General features: G+C 42.7%; 1 protein-coding gene and 1 long non-coding RNA gene across 2 annotated transcripts in view; both read right to left on the reverse strand.

Moving 5' to 3' along the window:
- Positions 1–1451: 1451 nt before the first annotated feature.
- On the reverse strand, positions 1452–13752 carry LOC116449858. The gene is made up of 3 exons (XR_004242570.1): positions 13424–13752; positions 4528–4671; positions 1452–1759 (listed from the first exon to the last, which is right to left on the reverse strand). It is a non-coding gene; the product is annotated as an uncharacterized LOC116449858 (long non-coding RNA).
- Positions 13753–16935: 3183 nt separating this feature from the next.
- HEY1 (hes related family bHLH transcription factor with YRPW motif 1) overlaps positions 16936–19910 on the reverse strand; it is a 3567-nt gene continuing 592 nt past the window's right edge. Inside the window, exons 3-5 of the mRNA XM_032128093.1 lie at positions 19761–19844; positions 19564–19645; positions 16936–18766 (exon numbers count right to left, since the gene is read on the reverse strand). Of these exons, the coding sequence (XP_031983984.1) occupies positions 18183–18766; positions 19564–19645; positions 19761–19844 (750 nt within the window). The 3' untranslated portion in view covers positions 16936–18182. The remainder of the gene's footprint in view (positions 18767–19563; positions 19646–19760; positions 19845–19910) is intronic.

Below are 19910 nucleotides of genomic sequence, written 5' to 3' on the forward strand. Positions count from 1 at the left end.
GGAGGATGGGTGTTTATTGCCTCTCACCAGAGGTTGCACCATGCAGCCAAAACCTCCTCCTCCCCCCTCGGCTGGGGGAGTCTGTGTAAGCCTGGCTTCTGTGAGCTGTGCTCTCCCCCCACCCCAAACTCAGCCGGGGATAGCTGCAGCTGGTGGCTTTGGCCGTTTGTGGATGCAAACCTTTCCCTCAGCCTGAGATGACTGAACAATGCATTTTCCTTTATCTAATCAACAGTTTGACTTCCAGTTCAAAGTCCCGCTCTTCAGGGACGCTTCTTCGGTTGTAGCTTCTTTATAATGAGCAAAACTTTATATCAATGTTTGAGGCATGAACTATTTTCAGTCTCTGACAGCCCTGTGCTCCCCAACTCACAGCAGGTCATCAGCACTGGGCATTATCTGCTTCTCCTCCGGCCAGCTGTTGGCTTCATATTGGAGCGAACTGTAGAAATGATGCTACTTCTGCATTTCTCAGTGCATTTTTACCCTCATGTTTTACACAATAATCAGGTGCTTGGACTAGCTTTTAAAACATTAATTGTTTCCTGTGAAAGGATTCCTTATGTTTTTGAAGGCACGCAGGTATTTCTGCTCTCTAGAGAGGGCGCCTCCACAGCTTTGATACAGCTCATCGGCAAACCCAGCTGGAATTTACAACGTTGAAATTAGAGAGATTCTTCCACATTATTTCCCATTCTTTTTATGCTTATCCAAGGTGTATACTTCCTCCACATCAAAGCTGAAGGCAAAACTGGACATCTTGCAGAGTTCTGGAACATGCAGAGTTTACAGTATTGACAGGCTCTCTTTTGGCCAGCGCTAGCTGCTGCTGTGCCTGGCAGATCCCAGGCAGGGCTGGGGAGTCCCACATTCCCACCAGGCAGCCTGCTGTCGGGAGCTGGGATCATTTCCTGGGCACGGGCTGCTCGCACCGATTGGCCTCCGTGCCGTCCCATGTTTGATGCTCCCAGATGCAGCAAGAGGTCCTGGCTGCACCGAGTCCTTTGCATTGCCGCAGGCACCTTGCAGCACATGTGCGAGGGTGTATTCAAACAGCCCTACGCTCCTGGCCCGGGCTCAGAGCCGGCTGAGCTCAGCCAGCTTGCAAACAGTATCTTCCCCAGCCAAGCTGGGAGCCCCAGCACGCTGGGAGCAAGCACTTGGCTGCTGAAGCACAGCTACACAGGCTCCAGCTCACTGCCAGCACAGCTCACCCAGAGGTGCTACTGCTTACTGCTGCAAGCATGGAGCCCTGTCACAGATTTTATGGAAAACTTGAATATTTTCTATGTTTTAATACTGGGGGGAAAAAAAAATCCCCTCTTTATATTTGGACCTATAAAAAATAGGGACTGCTTTTTCATCTCCCCATTTTTCTCCTTTCTGAGAGAAATTAGATCTTTCTGAGTTTAGAGGAGAAAAATTCCCTGCACTGAAAGGGAATTGCTCCTTCCTCCTGTACTGTAGCACAGGGGGACCACTATGCAGTCAGGTACCATTTTAGCTGCAGTCTTCTGTGGATTCTCCAGGCAAAGAAAGGAAAGAGGTTTCTAAACTGAAGATAATTTCTTCCCAGGGGAGTGGAACACATAGGTTCTGTATATCTCCTTTTTTTCCCATCACATTTCAGAATATTTTCCAATAGACTTACAGGCAGGACAAAAGCAAGAACTCAGCCAAGTATTCCAGCTTCCTGAAGAACTCTGCCTGCATTTTGGAGCTCCAAAGTCCTGTGTCCAGCCTAGGATGATGTGCAGGTCTGGGTTGTAAGCAAAAATGAATGATTGAAACAGAAACGCACGGTTTTCTAAGCAGCATCTTGATTTCTGCAGAAAGGGGTATTGCACTTTCTCTCCCTGCAGTGGAAATCAAACACAATTACTTCGATATTGAATCCTGGCATGGCTATACCCATAAACTTAATCTTTCTTGGTTTGTGTAACATAGGAAAAAATGATCTTTCTCCTTATTCTGCTCAGTGATTTATTCATTATTTTGGTGTTAACAATGATTTATTTTCTTCTTGCTAGCCTTGTAGTAGAAGATATAGTTGACCGAAACCACAGAAAAGCTTTTGCACAATGCATATTATCTCACTAAGAAAAAGGTTTAAAATATGACTTTGCATCTTTGCATCACTGTGAAGACAGTATTATTCTCCAAGTGACCACTATGTTCACGGTGGTCTTAAAAGAAAACAAATAGAAATTAAATACAAAATTATCTCCATTACACTTGGCCAGACAAGAACTGGCTGAAAATACAGCTGCAAGTAGATAGAGTTGCAGTTTTATTCAGCAACTGGTCTTAAAGAAAGACTATACATTTGAGATATTAAAATGCCTAGAGAAGTGTCACAACAACTTCACAGTTTTCTCAGAACTAGGTAAGACTCATGAATGTTACCATTCTGATGGCTATTTCTGAGAAAAAGCCTAGAGATGGTCATAAATAAAGCAAGAGGCTTTAAGAAGACAAAATCAGGTGGGTATGTGGGTGAAAATACAAATATTCATGGTAGTTATGGCACTGCATGAGGTAGCTGCTCACATCAACAGAGGTAACCCTGTCAGTAACTGCAGATATTTTATTACATTTAAATATGAGGAATCCACTTTGGCATTACAAATATGGCACTTTCAATAGGAAGGGTACCAGTCAGCTTGGTAGTGGAAAATTATCTACATCTCTTCATAGGTGTTGGCTATGATATGTCCCTAAAATAATGCAATCTAAAACACATCAACAACTCCATATGGAATCATAAATTATTTTCACATTCTTATCAAAAGCCAGCCAGATAGGTACATGGTGCTGGTGAAAATGTCCTGCATTCAGGCAGCTGCAAATACTGAACCACCAGTAACAGATTTTAAACGGCCTGTGGAAAGTTGCTGGAAGCACATATAATGTTCCTATAAATGTTATTAAATCCAAGGCAACTCAAAGCAGAAATTAAAGCTTCTCTTATTTTGCCTTCTCACTCGCAGATGACTCACATGCTACCTACCTTAGTTAAGTGGGCTTCTCTCATGACCCAAGTGCCCAGACAACTGCCCTGAGTACCCTTAGAAGCTACTCGTCCTCTGAGTAAGCCTGTGTATGGCACTGGGTTTCATTTGGCACAGCAATCATATGAGAATGAGAGAATGGGAATCCATGAACTTCTTGAGTGCTAATGAATATTTCAGGATGGACATTCCCCCCTTGCTACAAACTGCTTAATATTTTCTGGCAAAAGAGGTCTCAGAGGCCACGGTAGAGAAATAAACATAAAAGAGAAGGCAAAGAGTTTCTAAAATATGTTTTAGCTTACCCCGTGATATATATTTTGTCCATCATGACATAAGATAACCTAAATGCCAGTAGAAGTGTTTCATGGCAAATGCAGGTCATTCTTTGGGATTTGAAAGAGGGAATAAAGTAACAAACACAAGGTAACACATCATTTTTGGTGTTTGGACCTCATCAATTCATGTGCACTTCTTGAAACAGTGACCTATGGAAACCTGTTTAAGTCACACACAAGGAATTGCACAGAATCCAGTACTTGTCAAACTGAAGAAGTGTTCTACTTTGTGAAGAATTAACTTTGCCTCTCAAAACCAGATGTGGATCTGCAAAATTACTTGTGGATAAGTTTCTTTCCCTTTCTTTCCCATTAATCACAATCCGATTTACTTAATTTACTTAAACCAGAACCACTTCTATGGATTCTTAAAAGAGAATGGATAACAGAGGTAGCTTTGACTGGGCATTGGGTAGCATTTCTTTACCAAGAGGGTGGTCAGCCATTGGAACAGATTTCATGGGGAAGTGGTCAATGCTCTGACCTTTCAGCATATAAGAGGCATTTGGACAATGCCCTTAAAAAAATATGCCTTAGCTTTTGGTCAGCCCTGAGTGATCAGGATTAGATGATCACTATAGGTCCTTTCCAGCTGAAATTGTCCGTTCTATTTTATTCTATGCTATACTATGCTTAAATTCTGAACATATATGTGGCATTCTGAACATACACAGAATTCTTTAACTGGACACCACTAGTAAGTGCTGCAAATTTTTTTGTTTACATTAGCATTTAATCGGTTTTGATCATTCGTGTTTTCATACCTAAGAGAATATTGAATGGATTTGTGGTGGTGAAAAAATATCTCGGTTTTTATTATTCTAAAGTAAAATGGATGGTGATGTAACAGCCACAATAAATACATCCTCAAAGTAAAATCTTTTTGGTTATGAAGTTGCACTTTTGCATTTTGATCACACTTTAAAAACCACAAAGTTTAAAATTAACTGTAAACTTCATAGTAAAAAAAAATACCACTTAAGAGATGTGGTTGTTCATTTGATTTTTGCATGGCTGATGTGAATATTCACTAATACAAACAGAAATTTGTTCCAGGGTGTCAGTTAATGTTGAATCAGGCACTGAAAAGGTCACTCAAAATCCCATAGTTGAAAAGGTGAGTCATTGCAAAAAGGAAGGATTTAGAGTCACTTGAGTGAATAAAAAAATACGCATACCATGACCCTTCAGACGATATCCTCTTTTTATCTAGATACCACAGCATAACTGTGCCTAAAATGGGAAGTACATTGTTGTTGATGTGGAACTGTGGCAATCACTCTTTCATTCATCACATGTATCCAAGCAGTACCTGTATCTGACTGCAAAGAGAAAGAAAAAAGCAGTGTCAGTAAATGAAATACTGTCCTTGGCTGCCAACAACAACAAAAAAAAAACACCAAAAAAAAAAAAAACCACAAAACAAAACAGAAAAAAAACCAACATCTGATCTGGTTAAATACCTGTGACTTCATGAGTGACTCAGCTCAGGAACTACATCTCTCCATTCTCTCACATGGATGAACTTTCTGGGTGAGCTACCTTCCTCCTACCTTCCTGTTTGCTAGGAAGAGCTTTTATGAGTTTATCAATCCTTGTTGTGCTGTTAATGAAGCTATCAGAATAGAAGGGTTGGTTCAAGGCATAAAAACAGCAGCAGACTCTAACACATGCCACTGCTTAGGTACTTTCCAAGTACCTAAGCAGTGGCATGTGTTAAGAGAAAGCCCTCGTGTGATGGATGCAGGCAACACTGGGCTCATGTTGGCAGCGAAAAAAAACTGCATGGAGAAGTTTGCTTGCTTTACCATAACTCCCAGACACAAACCAACCTTTCTTCACAGCAGCAAGGCAGGCCACAGCCCTGTGCATCCTATGTAATTCTCCCTTCATGTCAAATGCTAAACATAAAGTCAAGGACAAGTTGTATACGTTGTAGTTAGGCATCTGTGAAGATAATTGCAGAGATTACTTCTATCTATTTTCACCCACCCCAAAGAGGAGTTTCTTTATCAGCCCTTTTGGAGAAAGATTTAAATCATAGAACATTTATGCTCACTTGATTTAACTCTACATGCTCCCAATGTTCCATCAGCCAGAACATTTAAGGGAACCACAACAAGCTGCTAGGAGTAGGAGAGCTCAGCAGTGATCCCACATAATTTAGGATTATTTAAGATTCTGGCAGGATACTCCAAGTGAGCAAAGCACAGTGTAGGAGCTAAATGAGGAAAGAATCTGGTTCATCCTAGTGTTGAAAGATGGCTGACCTTTGAGCAAATCCACTCATAGCTGTTATGTACCAGAGCAGGCCTGAAATAAAGACAACAACAAATGATGCCTGGTGACGACAGCTAAAACCAGAGTCCTGAAACATCTATCTGCTGGGCAGAGCCAAGCAAAGCATCAGCTCGTGCCTCTGATCACAGGCCACCAAGAAAGAGTAGCAGCATTCCTTGGCACATTCAGGAGATCCCATGGCTATTTTTGACAACTACCAGGTGGTGGCCAGCCAATACATTCTGCAGATGGGCAGATGATCACATCTTGTTGCCAAAAAGCTTTCAGTGATTTAATCTCTTAAAAGAGGTCCACAGTATTTCTAAGCTCTGTCCCAGGCAGCAGCATCTCAGCACAGGGTGAGCTGAGAAAAAGTGTCCAGCAGGTGATTTGTCACTTCAGCTTACTTCTCAGGAGATAATGCAGAGCTTAGAGTGTTCTTCCAACCAGCTCAGGGGAGCCCTCAAAGTTACCTGTACACCCGGAAGAGGATTGTGTCAAGCCCTTGAAGGTGTCTTTGCCACAGGTGAAGTTTGTTTCTGAACACAGATATGCTGTTGTGCACTGCATCTCAGGCAAACAGTGCAAACATAAATCTGTTCAAATTCGGGGGTGCTTTATGGAGAGCTGAAGCCCCTTTGAATAGCATGCTTCTGTCAGCAGAAAATAAATTGTGTGAGTCTTATACCAACTGAGCATCCCTTCTTAGCATTGTCAAACACAATGTCACGTAGGGGGATGCCAGAGAAGTAGTCAGAAAACAAAAGAAACTGAAAGCCAGGGTCTTGCAAGTCTCCAGTGGAAATGGTATTCATGTCAAATGACATAAGTGTCACCCATGAGTCACTGCTGCCATTTCTCCCTTCCCAGATGAGGGAAATGTATACTCTGTGGTCAAGGCACAGCAGGACAGGATGATAGATATTATGTGGTTTGACTCTGGTGCAAATGAGCTGTTAGGGTTTAATAAAAGTATCTCTCTATAATGCACACTACATTTCCATAGCACCCAATGAAGGACTGGGAACTGTGTCTTACAGCCAATGTGAGTTTACCAACATTTCAGTAGCAGAAAGTAATACTCTTGGAAAGCTCTCCTGAACCGCTGCCCGCATTTGGTAGCTGTGGTGACTAATACAAAGCTGTTGTTTTAAAAACAGCATTAGAACAAGAGAACTGCTTCATTTTCCTCCCTGACTGTAGGCCAAGTGCCAGCAATGACTGACAGCTTGAGCTGTCAAACAAGAAAGACAACTTGATCTGTCAAACAAGAAAAGTTTAGGTTGGGGGTGTTATTATTTAGACATGAGGAGGGCGATGCACCTTTGAAAGTGTGTACACATAAAGAATGTCTTTTCATTTTGAGAGCATGGTTTTATATAAAACGGGCTGCTTAAACTAAGAGCAGCGTGGGCCAATCCTGAGCCGTTGCAGTATTGTGAGCAAAGTTCCAGCAGCTCATGAATGCCAGGAATCCGGCCTATTGTCTGCCTTTCCACCCCACTTTATTGTCTGTGAAGTTTGCCTTCAGTGTACCCAAGTTTAGTGTACTTCAATAACTCAGTCAACAGAGGGAAGCAGATGGCAAACATTCCCACCCAGAAGCCTGGGGTTTCTTTCTGGCGTCTTAGTGATATGAGAGGCATCACAGATGCAAACCCTCTGGCCAGCACCACTGTGCTTTGCCATCAGGTTTCCTCTCTTGTCAAGGCATCACTGCCTCTTAAAAGTCAAAGTGACCTGGTTCGGTTTTGGGACTAGCAGTGTACATGGTTTGAACCTTATCTCACTTCTTCAACAATTTGTCCAGAAAAAACCATCTGTTAGGAGAAAAACTGCTAACACAGGTCCTTCCCTGCTCATCTGGACACCATACAGGCATGCGTGTTGTCACACTGTGTCATCCTTTGCACGTGATGTGCAGGCTGGATTATCTCCAAGAGTAAAGGAGGAAGTTCAGGGGCCAGGAGGGAGGATTTGCAGTGTTGCCTGAAACTGCTGTTATTTTTTAGGTGTGCTTGTCTGTGAGCCTGCAGGACTCTGACAGTTCAGTGTGCCCAACGCATTTCACTATTTTCTCATTTTTTAATAACACTTAATTCAAACTTATGAATAGTGACTATTTCACCAGGGCTTAACCACAACCTGTCATCTGGAATAGGCATTTGCAGTAGTGCAATGCTTTTGCTCCATAGAGGTACCAGTACAGCTCCAGAACAGAAAGATATTTTCTGACACTAGATCATTTACTGTAAGGGGTATCTCAGTGTTCAGTGGCACTGAATTCATTATTTGTCCATTTTGACCATGTCAGACTTTATCCCACATGTTCCAGGAAGAAACAGCAATCTCGGACTGCAACTGTGATCTCATCCCCCTGAAGACAGCAGGGTGAAACTTGTAATTATTACCCAGAGTACCAAGTCTCTGCAAAGTTTTTTTGGTTTGTTTTGGTTTTTTAAAGAAATCTTCTTTCCCTTACGCCATAAATGTTACAGCTGAGCCCTGACACAGTTGCTGGCCTCAGAGGGAGAAGAAGGAAAACCCAGGAGAATCAGCCCATTGCACCCCAACCTGTAGAAAGCCAGAGACATCAGGACACAATACATACTATAAAGTTCTTTGCTGGGACAAAAGCACCCTCATTGCACTCTCATTCTCTTTTAAATCAACAGAGTTGTAAAAGTTATTTCTACAGGCATCTATTTTCTCTCTCTCATAAAATTGTATGAAAGCGTTTCCCGAACGGCCCCATCGCTATTGTGCAGGCAACGCCCCCGCCCCAAACGCCACCGCCCATGGGCCATGCCACTGAATACAGCAATCACTCTGCTGCCTCACAGCCCTCCTCCTCTTCTGAAAGCCAGAGCATAAGCCAAAATTGTTCCAGAGACACTAATCTGTGTTTTCTGTACGCTCCCTAAGAAAAGACACAAGTGACCTATTTTCATATGTTCTCCAGAAAAGAGTTTTCCTACCCGCTCTAAGGAGATTTAGCCTTTCTCTCCTTACAAAGGATTGCAAAACAAGTCCTAACAAGTTCTAATTGCCATTTTTTTTTCCCTGACATCATCATGTGAAGACCACTTGCCCAATGGTTATAAGGGCTCCTTGTTCATTCCTTGAATACATCCCTGCCATCACTCCAAGTTAGAGATTGGCCATTTTAAGCAACTGAGCCATGTGTAGGCAAAAGCAGTGATGTTTTATTGTCAGCTTCTCATCCAGGTAATTGCATTCATTTAATGAACAGAGGCAACTTCAGTCAGAAGAAAGGTTCAGCGTTATCTGATGGCGATCCTATCTCGTGTCCAAGCAACTGATACGTCACACAGGGCTGGAAACCGCCATGACATTTCTGGCAACTGAGGAGGATTGAGGAGACTGTCCTCTCCTTCCACACATGAAACCCTTTTCTCAACCCCCACCTCTTCCCACAGTCCCAACAAGTTTCCTTTCATGCCTTTAACCCCTCCCAAAGCTGCACTCTAAATGCCAGTTTTCACATCCTAGACATTTTTATTACTGCAGATCTTCCACTGGGATCCCAGCTTGCACCACGCCATGTCCCTACCATGATCCAGTGCCACAATGGCAATCTGTGCCGTGCCAACAGAGTCTTCAGCTATGCATGCTCCATGATCACACAGAGCCCTCAAGTGGATCTTTTTCTCCCCTTAAACCCACTCCTATCTAGATCTGGTCCACATAAAGATAACCTGTATGTGTCACCTCTTATCACTCCCTGTTGAAGGCATCTGAGTAGCAAATCCTTCAACCCTACTGATAAACCATACACATGAGGATTTGAGACATCATAAGTGAAGCCATGACTTCAAATAATTTATTTAAGACCTAGTACATTACACACAAAAGACTGTGTTAGAAATACCGTGTTGAGGTTTGAAGTCAAACACAACAAAAACACATCTAAGGGAAGTATTAATTTTGCCTGCAAAACCTGTTTCATTCCAAACATTGGCTGGATTTCCTTTCTTCAGGATGTAGTGAAGGGGTTGGGTTGTTGCTGAAATAGCTGAATGTGTTAGGAGACTTTGGAGTGGAAAATACAGTCCTAGAGTTATGGGTAAAGTGGGAACTGGATTCTTTTTTTTTTTTTTTTTTTTTTTTGGTTCCATTTTCTCAAGTGCTGTAAGAGACTAGAAAAAGGCTTCCTAAATGTTCACTGTGCTGAAACTCTGACATGGGAAGTAACTCAGGCTGATGTGAAGAACTATTGACCCTCTGGGGCTTCCAGAAAATCAAGAGCAGCTTTGAATCCGGAACTGCTGCAGAAGTCCTGAAGAAAAAACTCAGTCCAGTTCGAAACACCTCTGCCAAGCAGCTCAACTATTTGATTTTCAGCTTTGAGTCCCAACTTCTTACCCAGGATATAGTACTACACCTCCACAGTACACTGCAAATATCACCTAACTTTGGGGATAGGCAGATGGAGTACTGTTGAGACTGAAAATCCCTGGGGATAGGGATGGGGATCTTATTAATAAAAACCTCCTCCTCAGAATCAGGCTTCAACATAAATCTCCACTTTTCCCCGATGCCTTACCCACTCCCCTGGACTACGCTTCATTCTGCAACTTCGGCAATCTGGGAGCAAAGTCAGGCCAGGTGCTGCGTACAAGTTCGGTGTACGGAATTATCTTCATCATCTCCCCTGTCCCACAGGATTAACAGCAGCGTTGCAACAGTGCAAATGAGTGAGGAGCAGACACTGTCGCCAAAAATTAAATCTGAGGTGGCGCTAGCCCCTGGCAAAGTCTTCTCTAGCCTTTTTCAGTCAGTCAGACATAGTTGTTAAGGGAACATTTGTGGGGATGTGTCAAATGCAATCTCATAAAAATCTCCTTTCTGATGGGAGTTTTAGGTTATAAAAGTTAATGCAATGCAGATAGCTGAGTCGAACAGGCTGTTTCCCAATAGACTCTGGTATAAAAAGTATTGCATTATATAAAGCTTGAATCACAGCTTTCTCAGCAACTGTTTGGTACAGACTGAGTATCTATCTCATGAAAGGCAGTGAAAATAGTATGGAGAGAAGGCTGCACTTCCTAGGAGAAGACCTGGCAATAAGATGGGGATTTTGAACCTTTTTTTGCCATTAAAAAGTATACAGCCAAAATGAAAGCTAAAGAATAATTTCATTATTGCTCCCTCTTTATTTAAAAAATGCATAAAGTCAGACTGTCTGGCTAGCATATTATGAGGATATTGATGCAGTTTAAAAAAAAAAAAAAAGCACAGTGATTTTTCTACCCGGAAACCTGACGTGTCACTCCTTCAGCTTTGTCCCTGGGGGCAGACCATGGGAATTCCCAGTCTTGGGCCGCTGTGGCTCTCAGCCAGCCCTGCCATTGAGGCTGTGCTTTCAGACTGGGATGTTGCTGTGCTGCAGGGGCAGAAAATAAGCCTTCAGTCTGTTTCCTGGCAGGATGAGGTCGGGTCTGAGGGGGCTGTGTAAAGGGTCCTGCAAACCTCTGTCAGCACCATGAAGAAGCAGGAAGCCTTCTTACCTCCCAGGGAGGAGAGAAAAATTAGACAAACTTTGTCAAAGCCAGCAACAACCCAAAGACTTCTAGAGCCCCACAACATATTTTGCTTTAGTTTCTTTCGTGGAGTATCTTACTCATTCAGGGCTCTAACAGCTTCATGGCTGGTTGAGGAGAGTACATGGGATTTCAACTGCCTCCTTTGAAACATGGATTTAGCAGGTGAGGGAATGACAGCCATTTAGCTTCACATCTGCAGTCACACCTCTCAGTGTGCTTGGTTGATTTGGTGCCCCAAATCCCAGGACGTATTTGTAGCCACGTGGTAGTTCAGCCCCTGGCTTCATGTGGGAACTGCACCTGCCCCTTGCTCAGCCCATACTGGTTTATGTGGTGGGAAAGGTCTGTGTTGTAATCTGAACTGAAGTATGGAGAGTCAGATTTTGGAAACCTATCGGAAAGGTTTGTCTTCAAAAGAGCTTCTTTTCCTGCTTGCACAGCATTTACAGCACAATGCTGACTAATGCACCTTCCCCTGCCCACACCAACTTAGTGGATATTTGGTGTTGGCCCACAGGTATTTGCACCATTCACATCTTTACCTATTCCAATCCTTAACAGGGTAAAGTTTAATCATTCTTATTCCTGCTGCTATTTTGGGGAAGAAAAGGAGTCATTCTGTCATTGCGTGCTCCAGAAAACATGAAAGTCTCTAAGGAGCCCAGGCTTCCTGTTACCAATGCCTTAAACTTTGCCCCACCTTTGGGAAGCACAGGCAGCTAGTGGAAGAATGTCATCCACTCTAACAATTGATTTTCTTATGTACAATAACGTCAGACCTTTTAAATAAAAGGCTGACCTGTCTCCTTCTAAAATAATTCATCTGTTTTATGGAGTGTTGTTCTGATTATATACAATTCCCACAAGAAGGGAAGTACCTTTAAAATAAGGACTATTCAGTACTAGTACAGGATTTCCTCTTGTTGTTGATAATTTCCTCCTAACAGAAGACGCAATGAATCCCAGAGAAATTCAAAGGGGCAATCTACAGACAGTTAGGCATCTACATTATACAGGGAACATTGTTCAATCACATCAATGTTTTCCTGATGAAGTAAAAAACAGATATACCTGCTGTGCAGCATGTAAAAGAGTTCCTACAGCACACACTTCAGTTCCCTTTGCTGCATTTTTAACCGCTATCCAATCCCACAAACTTTCACATAACCATCGCTGAACAGCAACAAATGACCATTCTTCTCATTTCATCTTTTGCTATTGAAATCCAGCCTCTGAAATGGCCTCTGCTTTTAAAGGCAGGCTTGATGACAATGAGAAGATTACCCAGTCATTACCACCACTATCTACAGCAGATATATAATATGAAAGAAATTCTGTGCTCTCTCTACCCGATATCCCTTGACTCAGAAGGAGGCTCCATACTCACCTTCACTCATTTTCCACTACTGGGCAGAACAAGCACCTGCCCTACTCAAGTAATGGTGAAGGAGACCTCATACCTACTTAGATGGCTAATCCATGGTGAGAAACACCATACCAAAACCCAGGAGCTAAGTGGCTGCACTAGCAGCTAGGTGGTAACCACTGATGAAGGCTGAGGGGTTTGTGGAAGAGGCTGCCAGTCATTAGGTGCTCTTATCAGCTATTCTGACGTCTCAAATTCTCTGTCAACTTGGATCAAGCCCTCTCTCATGCTTTGATTCCTTCCTCCTTATTGTTTTATTATTATTCCTCCTTGACCAGATTGTACAAATTCAGTCAGTAAACCACGCTATAATGCATTCTTACAGTCACTGATAGTCCATCTAGCCCCGGTTTCTCCCTAGCCAGTGGGATGACCCATCAAATTCGATGAAGACATGCACATGCATTGTTTCAGCACCTTATTGGTTTTAAATAATGTGCCTCACTCTTTGTCAGTTGCTCATACTGAGAAAAATTATGAATACTGAGTACTATCTTCCCCTCTCTAAATCCTCTACCTACTGGCATGCAGCTTATTTTTTCATCGGATGTCAGGTACTTCCGTATCTTTGCCACAGGCAATGCAAACAATGCATCTCTTCATGCATCTGTTCACAGCCTCAATTTTCCTCTGATCCTACAGATCAGCCTTCCTTCCTTCTCCTGCCATTCTCTCTCAGAGCTGCTTCACCAGCTTTCCTACTCCCAACATCCTTTCTTCTGTGAAAGCAGAGTAAAACAGAGAAATGTACATACCCGTTTAACCTGTTACTAATGTTTGTGCCTAGATTTTACAGCTTACCTTGGAGAAGCCACCTGGAAAACTCCAAGAAGTCTCTTCAGTGCAGAGAGAAAAGCGTGGTCTGCAAAGTCCTCCTTGTACTGAGGCTGCCCAACGAGCAGGAGGTGTGCAGAACTGGTTCCGGCTATTCCCCCCCTTCCTTGCCAGGAGGCTTCACCTGAAATGAGCAGCCTGGTAAAAGATTCTGAAAAGGTCCAAATGTAATGCAGTTAGGGGGTCTATAGGCAGGGCAGAATGCCCCCCCTGCTCAGCTGTCCTGAGCACTTAGATAAGCCTCTCCTGCATTATACAGCTGTGTTACATGATTTATTAAGGAAAAAAATAAAAATCAGCTGGAAGAGAACCTCTGTCTATGAACTTTGCTGGGAAGGCTTGGGCAGACTGCACACAGCACAGGTCAGAGCAAGGCAGTTTGGTCCACTCCTTCAAGCTGCATGAATAATCAGTAGAATTTGCTAGACAAAAAATTTCACCGGACTAGGTGGAATAAGAGAGAACAATATAAAATACCCAAGCACTTCCTTAATAAAAGCCTTCACCAAATGAACACTTCAGAGTCCCAAAAGACACCTTCAAGTATCTGTATCTTACTAGGCATTGCCATTTCGACATTTATGACTGCAGACACGCTACTATATTGCAAGCATGAGTCAATGCCCACATCTTCTGGCTCCAGAAGAAAGGGACTGTTCTAATTTTTATTTATAAGTTGGGCAAGTGGAGAGAGAGTCATCCAGTTACAGGCAAAGCACACACAGATCCTACGAGGTCAGGTAGGCTGGTTAACACATGAACATATTCGTGCCTTAGTGTACTGAGTCACAAATACCACAATCCATCTCTGTATCCTTTCATGTAAGGCCTCAGAAAAGGGCTTTGTGCATAATTTTTGTTGCCTTCCAGCACAAAGCCCATGACCTCTACATTATTCACTAGAGAATTCCAGCTCCATTTAGAGTGTGTTGCAATCCAAACTGAGAGTTTCTGGCAATAAACATTTGAGAGTATGCACACAATATAAAACAGGAAGAAGGATTTCAGTTTATCTGTGTTCACTTGGGCTTATTTGAATTGCTTGGAAAAAAAAAACCTGGCAGACTTCCCACCACTATGCAATAGTCTAGGAAGGCTCCTGTCACCTGGGGACTCACATGCTGATGTGTGAGTGAAGAGAGCAATAGGCAGGATTCATGGGGTTTTCAGCATGATCCTAATAAACTCTGTCATGCTACTAGTGTTAAGACTGGGGCGCTGAACAGAAAGTGTCTTAAGAACTACTGACAGCTTCTTTCCAAAAGCTAAAAAATGTCACTTCCATCAGCTATTCCTTTATGCCAAATCACAGAATGGATTTCCAGAGGTTTGTATCTGGTTTTGTGCAGCATTTACCAGCCTTTTAAATTTGTTCTGTGCTCAAATCCAGCTTCCTTAATAAAGGAAGATAATATTAGCTTATATGAAGTACCACATCATCTTACATCCTACCCAAAGCTTTAGCCTGAGGATTTCCAGATGGACACATTTCATCCAAAGGAATTGATGGTGGTTGGGGGGTCATGGGATCAAGACATATATGCATTTCCTTTCTTTTCTAGCATCCCTCTGGTTAAGCTTGTGCTCCTGAATTGCTCTTTTGCAATAGGGTAAACAAGTAAATGTTTTGGACTCCGGAGATATCTACTGCCTAGAGAAGCAAGCTTATTTTGCCTTTCTCAGTTTGTCTTTAGAAACCTAGCATCCCACAGGAAAGAAAAATAGCAGTACGTCTCAGAACTGTAGTTTTTGAGAAATAACAGCATTTATCACTCATATAGAAAATTTCCAACTACCACTGCCTCTTGAGGAAAGGAGACCAAGTACTGCCATACCTGTTTCACTGCTGGCAAAACAGATATACATTAAGTGATTGCCAAGACAGATTTACAAAGTTAGCAGCAGCCCTGGACTTAAAGCTCTGGTGTTTTAGCTTCTGGGCCATGCTTTTCCCATTTGAATTACTAGTTTTTGTGAGTTCCTATAATTCATTCATATCTTTCTACGATAACAATCAGTAGATTTTTGAATCCCTAAAAATTCATATAGAATTACTGTGAAAGTTGAATAAAATTAGTACTTTTCATTAATACCGTGGTCATTGGTAATAGAAAGAGAAGACAGTGGATATAGAGACAAACACCAGCAGTGAAACTTTTATTGCACTCTGCTTCTGAAGTCCATTCAAGGGTAGGACAGTGGGACAAAAATGATTATAGGGGTCTTTCTACACAAAAGAGCCAGCTATTTAGAGGAAGGCAAAGTCATTTGAATGTCAATGAAATAACCATTAAAAGGCTGAGAAGCATTGCCATTTATTAAAAGATCTAAAGAATAGTTGCATGCACTATAGCAATCTTCTAGGTAGGAGTTCTTAATTTGCTATAAAAACCTGTTAGGGACAGGGCAGAGCATAATTAAACAGGAGACAATACACACTGTGAAAGGAAGCTGGATTTGGAATTTTACAGCCTCTTATTTCAGGTTTCTACATGAAATACTATGCTCTATAATCTCTTCTTAATAACACCTATGTATCTCTAGCTCCCACAGTGTTTTGCATTTCATTTCTAGCAGTGGTCTCCTACAGCCTCAGAAGGAAGGTAAAACAAGGTTATGCACTTGAATGCTCTCCCGCTCTTTCCAGCCTCACAGCAATCCTTCTTCCGAGAAAGTCTCTCATCAATGCCACTCCTTAATTGGCCTGAGAGCCCCTCTTTAAACAAAGCTCTCGTCTCCCACAGGGCCGAGTTCTTTCTGCTATTCTGGCAGAAAGATTCAGACAAGGATGTGCCATTTACCAAAACAAGTGTACTATAAATTCAAATGTGCAGGGAAGAGGTGAAGTACTTCCAGACATTCTGCAGGTAGAGATTTGCAGGCAGGACAGACTAAAATCAGGATTGGAAGAAAACCTATCTACCTGTAACCCTGACAGGTTTTTATTTCAAGCAAAGGTGTTAGACACTGGTGGTACCAGTCAGTAACAAATAGAGGATCAGTTGGAGACCTGGGGTAGATTCTGCACTAATGGAATGAATGGGATCTGAACCTCACTGTAACATACAAAACTTCATTCCAGACCTATAGGACAGACAACAATTTTGTGAGTTAGACAGAAAAGGACTTCATATTTGTAAAGATGATCACTTTTTAATACAAATAACTAAGAATATTCAAGTGCAGTGTAGCTTTAACCTCCACTTTAGCAGAAACCCTGGTATCTTCACTACCTGCCTACACACTGCCAGGCACATAAAAGTGATGTGCAAAAGAAATCCTACATTTTCCTTCCCTTGACTGTTACTCCAAGGCACTGTGGTTCTTCATGTGCTCAGCTAGCATAGCTACATATGCCATAATACCTGAGAAAAGAGTAAATACAAATGCCCACAGCAGGACTGAGTAGCAATTGTTTGACATCTCTTGTGACACCCACAGGCATAAAATTCTCCACTGATACATATCAGACAAGCATGTAATTTAAAATACTTTGTTCTTTCTCCTTTATTTAGCCACAACACAGATACAAGAGCAAACCCCTTCCAGTGGAACTCACTCGATAAACCTGTTCAGATTAAGATTCTCATGAAATCAAGCAAAATATATGTACATGCACACACTCTCAGGCACACAAGAGCACAGCAGAACCCTTACAAAATGAGTAGTGGCACTGAACTGCACCTAAAACACAATAAAAAATCACCTGGTTAGGATGCATCTGTTAAGCAACAAGGCTGTGCACTGAACAGGTTCCCACTGTACCATTCCATTGGCTAGTTAAATATCAGCATCAATAGTTTCAGCTGAAAATTTGAAGCTCACAGAGAAGAGTCTGACCTCAGATACCCAAGAATTCAGGCTAGCAGAACAATTACTCCAGTGTAACTCAAAGCAGGATCTGGCCCTATGAAATGAAGATGCCTGTGACCAGATCCGGCTGGGAGATCACTGCAGGTGACAACTTTAATTCCCATAACTTCCCCAGCACCTAAACCCACCACCAATACAGCGTGCAATTTGACTTTTGCACCCTCCCCTCTCATACTGCTCCTTTTGGTGGAAAAAATGGTGTAGTGGTTCTGAGAAGTGAGTAAATGTCTACTAGGGACTAGAATAAGATTGCCAAATATACCAAACAGCTTCAGAAGAAAGAGAAATTGGGCTTTTAGATAAAGCTGGTCAAGCAGGTCCATCTGATTTGTCAACGCTTTGCTCAGAAATATAAGACTCAAATATAGTTTACAAAAAGTGTAATTCTTTATAGAACATCTCAGTGTCAAAATACTAACAAAAACACAGCTTGTAAATGCTGAGAAGAATGGTCTTGGAAAAATTAATAACAAAACTAGGCCATCGCTAACAATAATAGGTGGTATCTTTTCATAAAAAGCCAGTCTGATGTACTCAGGAAAAATGAAACATTTGAAACAAACTGTTTACAAAAGTGACTTAAATGCTCAGCAGAGATCTAACACAAATGTTAACAAACCACTATTGTAATTTTATTTTTGGACAACTTCAGCAACTATTAAAAAAACCCCAATCTGTTAATACAAAAATGTAGAAAACAAAAAGAAAAATCCAATGAGACAGTTTTTAGACAAACTTAGTTAAGGTGAAGCTGTACCTGTGTCCCAGTTACTAAGAACTTCAACTTTAAGGGTGGCATAACCCAGCTCAGCTAGGTTTATAGGCTTTCCCACCCTTGCTAAAGAGTCAGTTCTTAGAAGGCGCCAATCTCAGTCCCCCAGGGTCTGTACGGTTTGCTGAGCGTTGCTGACTGTGTTGGTGCAGATGGGCTCAGCACGTTGGGAGACAGCAGATGAAAGGAGCCAAATGAGAAGGGGAACGCAGACAGAGATGCCATGGAGGAGAGGAGAGGAGGAGACAGTTTGGTAGTTGATGTGACCACAGGGAGCACTGGTCCAACGCTGCCATTTGGGGGCACTCTGAGTGAGGAAGTTTCAGCATGTGGGGCAGCAATTCTGGTCTGGTGATGTGGTTCTGTGGAAGATGCTGTAGTGCTGGTATTACCATGCCCATTTTGAGCCAGCAGCAACGGGTGAGGTATGTGAGGGTGATGTCCAAAGGCACTGCCCCAAGGAATGTGTCCAATGCCAGTGTGTGCACTACTCGCTGCTTCCCGTTGAGAGGCGTAGTTGTTGAGATGAGACACGAGTCGAACTCGCAGAGGATCAGAGGCATCCAGACCCTCAATGATACTCAGGTATCGAGCAACTTCAGCCAGGCACTCTCGAAACCCTAGACTCCGATAGTCCATAGCCAAAGCATGAGCATCAAAATAACCTAAGAGAAAAGAACAGAGAATGAAGTCTTAAGATGTTGTTTTCTAGTCATTGTCTACAAGTAGTCTCCCCACTCCACCCTCCCCTATAAGCATATTTCACTTGGATGTGGTTAGTATTCCCAACTATAGACTAGCTGCCAAGCTCCTTTTTTTTTTTCCTTTTTGTTTAACAAGCTTTTCTTTTATATCTGTGCTGTGATGCTGCAAGTCCCAAGACCAGTCACAGACTGCCATTTTTAAACTGGAATTGCTCACTGACACTGGAGGAAAGGATTTTTGTTCTTTCCATGTCTCCCTTGTGCAAGTAAAACCAGAGCACGCTGAAATTCATTAGAAACACAAGTCCTAACTTATCAGAGGAGACTTAAGCAGGCAAAGTACTTTTTTCTTAAAAGTGCCTCTCAGCATTTTTGCTAATTCTTTTCACCTGTATTATTTCATCCTGTATTTTTTCCTGCTTCTGTTCTGAACTTTCAGAAAGTTAGAGGAACAAGCATTAGACATCAATAATAACTGTTTTCCAAGCTGCCAAAAGCTAATTTACTTCACATGCTGACACACTGCTAGAGACTTGCAGTCACTCTCCTCTAGAACAACGTTCTCCTCAGAGCTAACACCGCAAAAGCTTTCAGTGCTGGTGATGCCACAAATCTTGTCAAGTAGAGAAAGTCCCTAATTCCTGACAAAATGTAGGAGAGCTGCCATTCACTTTCTGCAAGCATTGCCAATGCTCGGGAATGCGCTGCTCTCACGGCAGCCTCCCTGCAGGGCTGCTGACTCTGTCACAAAACTTTACCTTTCCCTCCTGCTGTATGCAGCATTTTCAGGTGATCGACAGTCATCTGTAGAATCTCTGCTTTTTCCAGCTTGGCTGATCCCTAGGAGAGAAGGGAAGGCACGAAACGTTTTAGGCAGAAGCAGAGACGTTACCGAGGGTGACACTCCCTGCCGGGAAGGGATGCAGGGGCAGCGCGGAGGGTCGCTGGGCGCTACCTGCTTCTCAAAGGCGCTGGGCACCAGCCTCCTCAGCTCGGACAGGCTGTTGTTGATGCGGTCGCGGCGGCGCTTCTCGATGATCTAGGGCAGAGAGCGGGGGTCAGCGGAGCCGTGCCGGGCTGCGGGGAGCCGCGGCCGGCCGGCGGG

Source organism: Corvus moneduloides, chromosome 1, assembly GCF_009650955.1.
Source record: "Corvus moneduloides isolate bCorMon1 chromosome 1, bCorMon1.pri, whole genome shotgun sequence".
Taxonomy (NCBI): domain Eukaryota; kingdom Metazoa; phylum Chordata; class Aves; order Passeriformes; family Corvidae; genus Corvus; species Corvus moneduloides.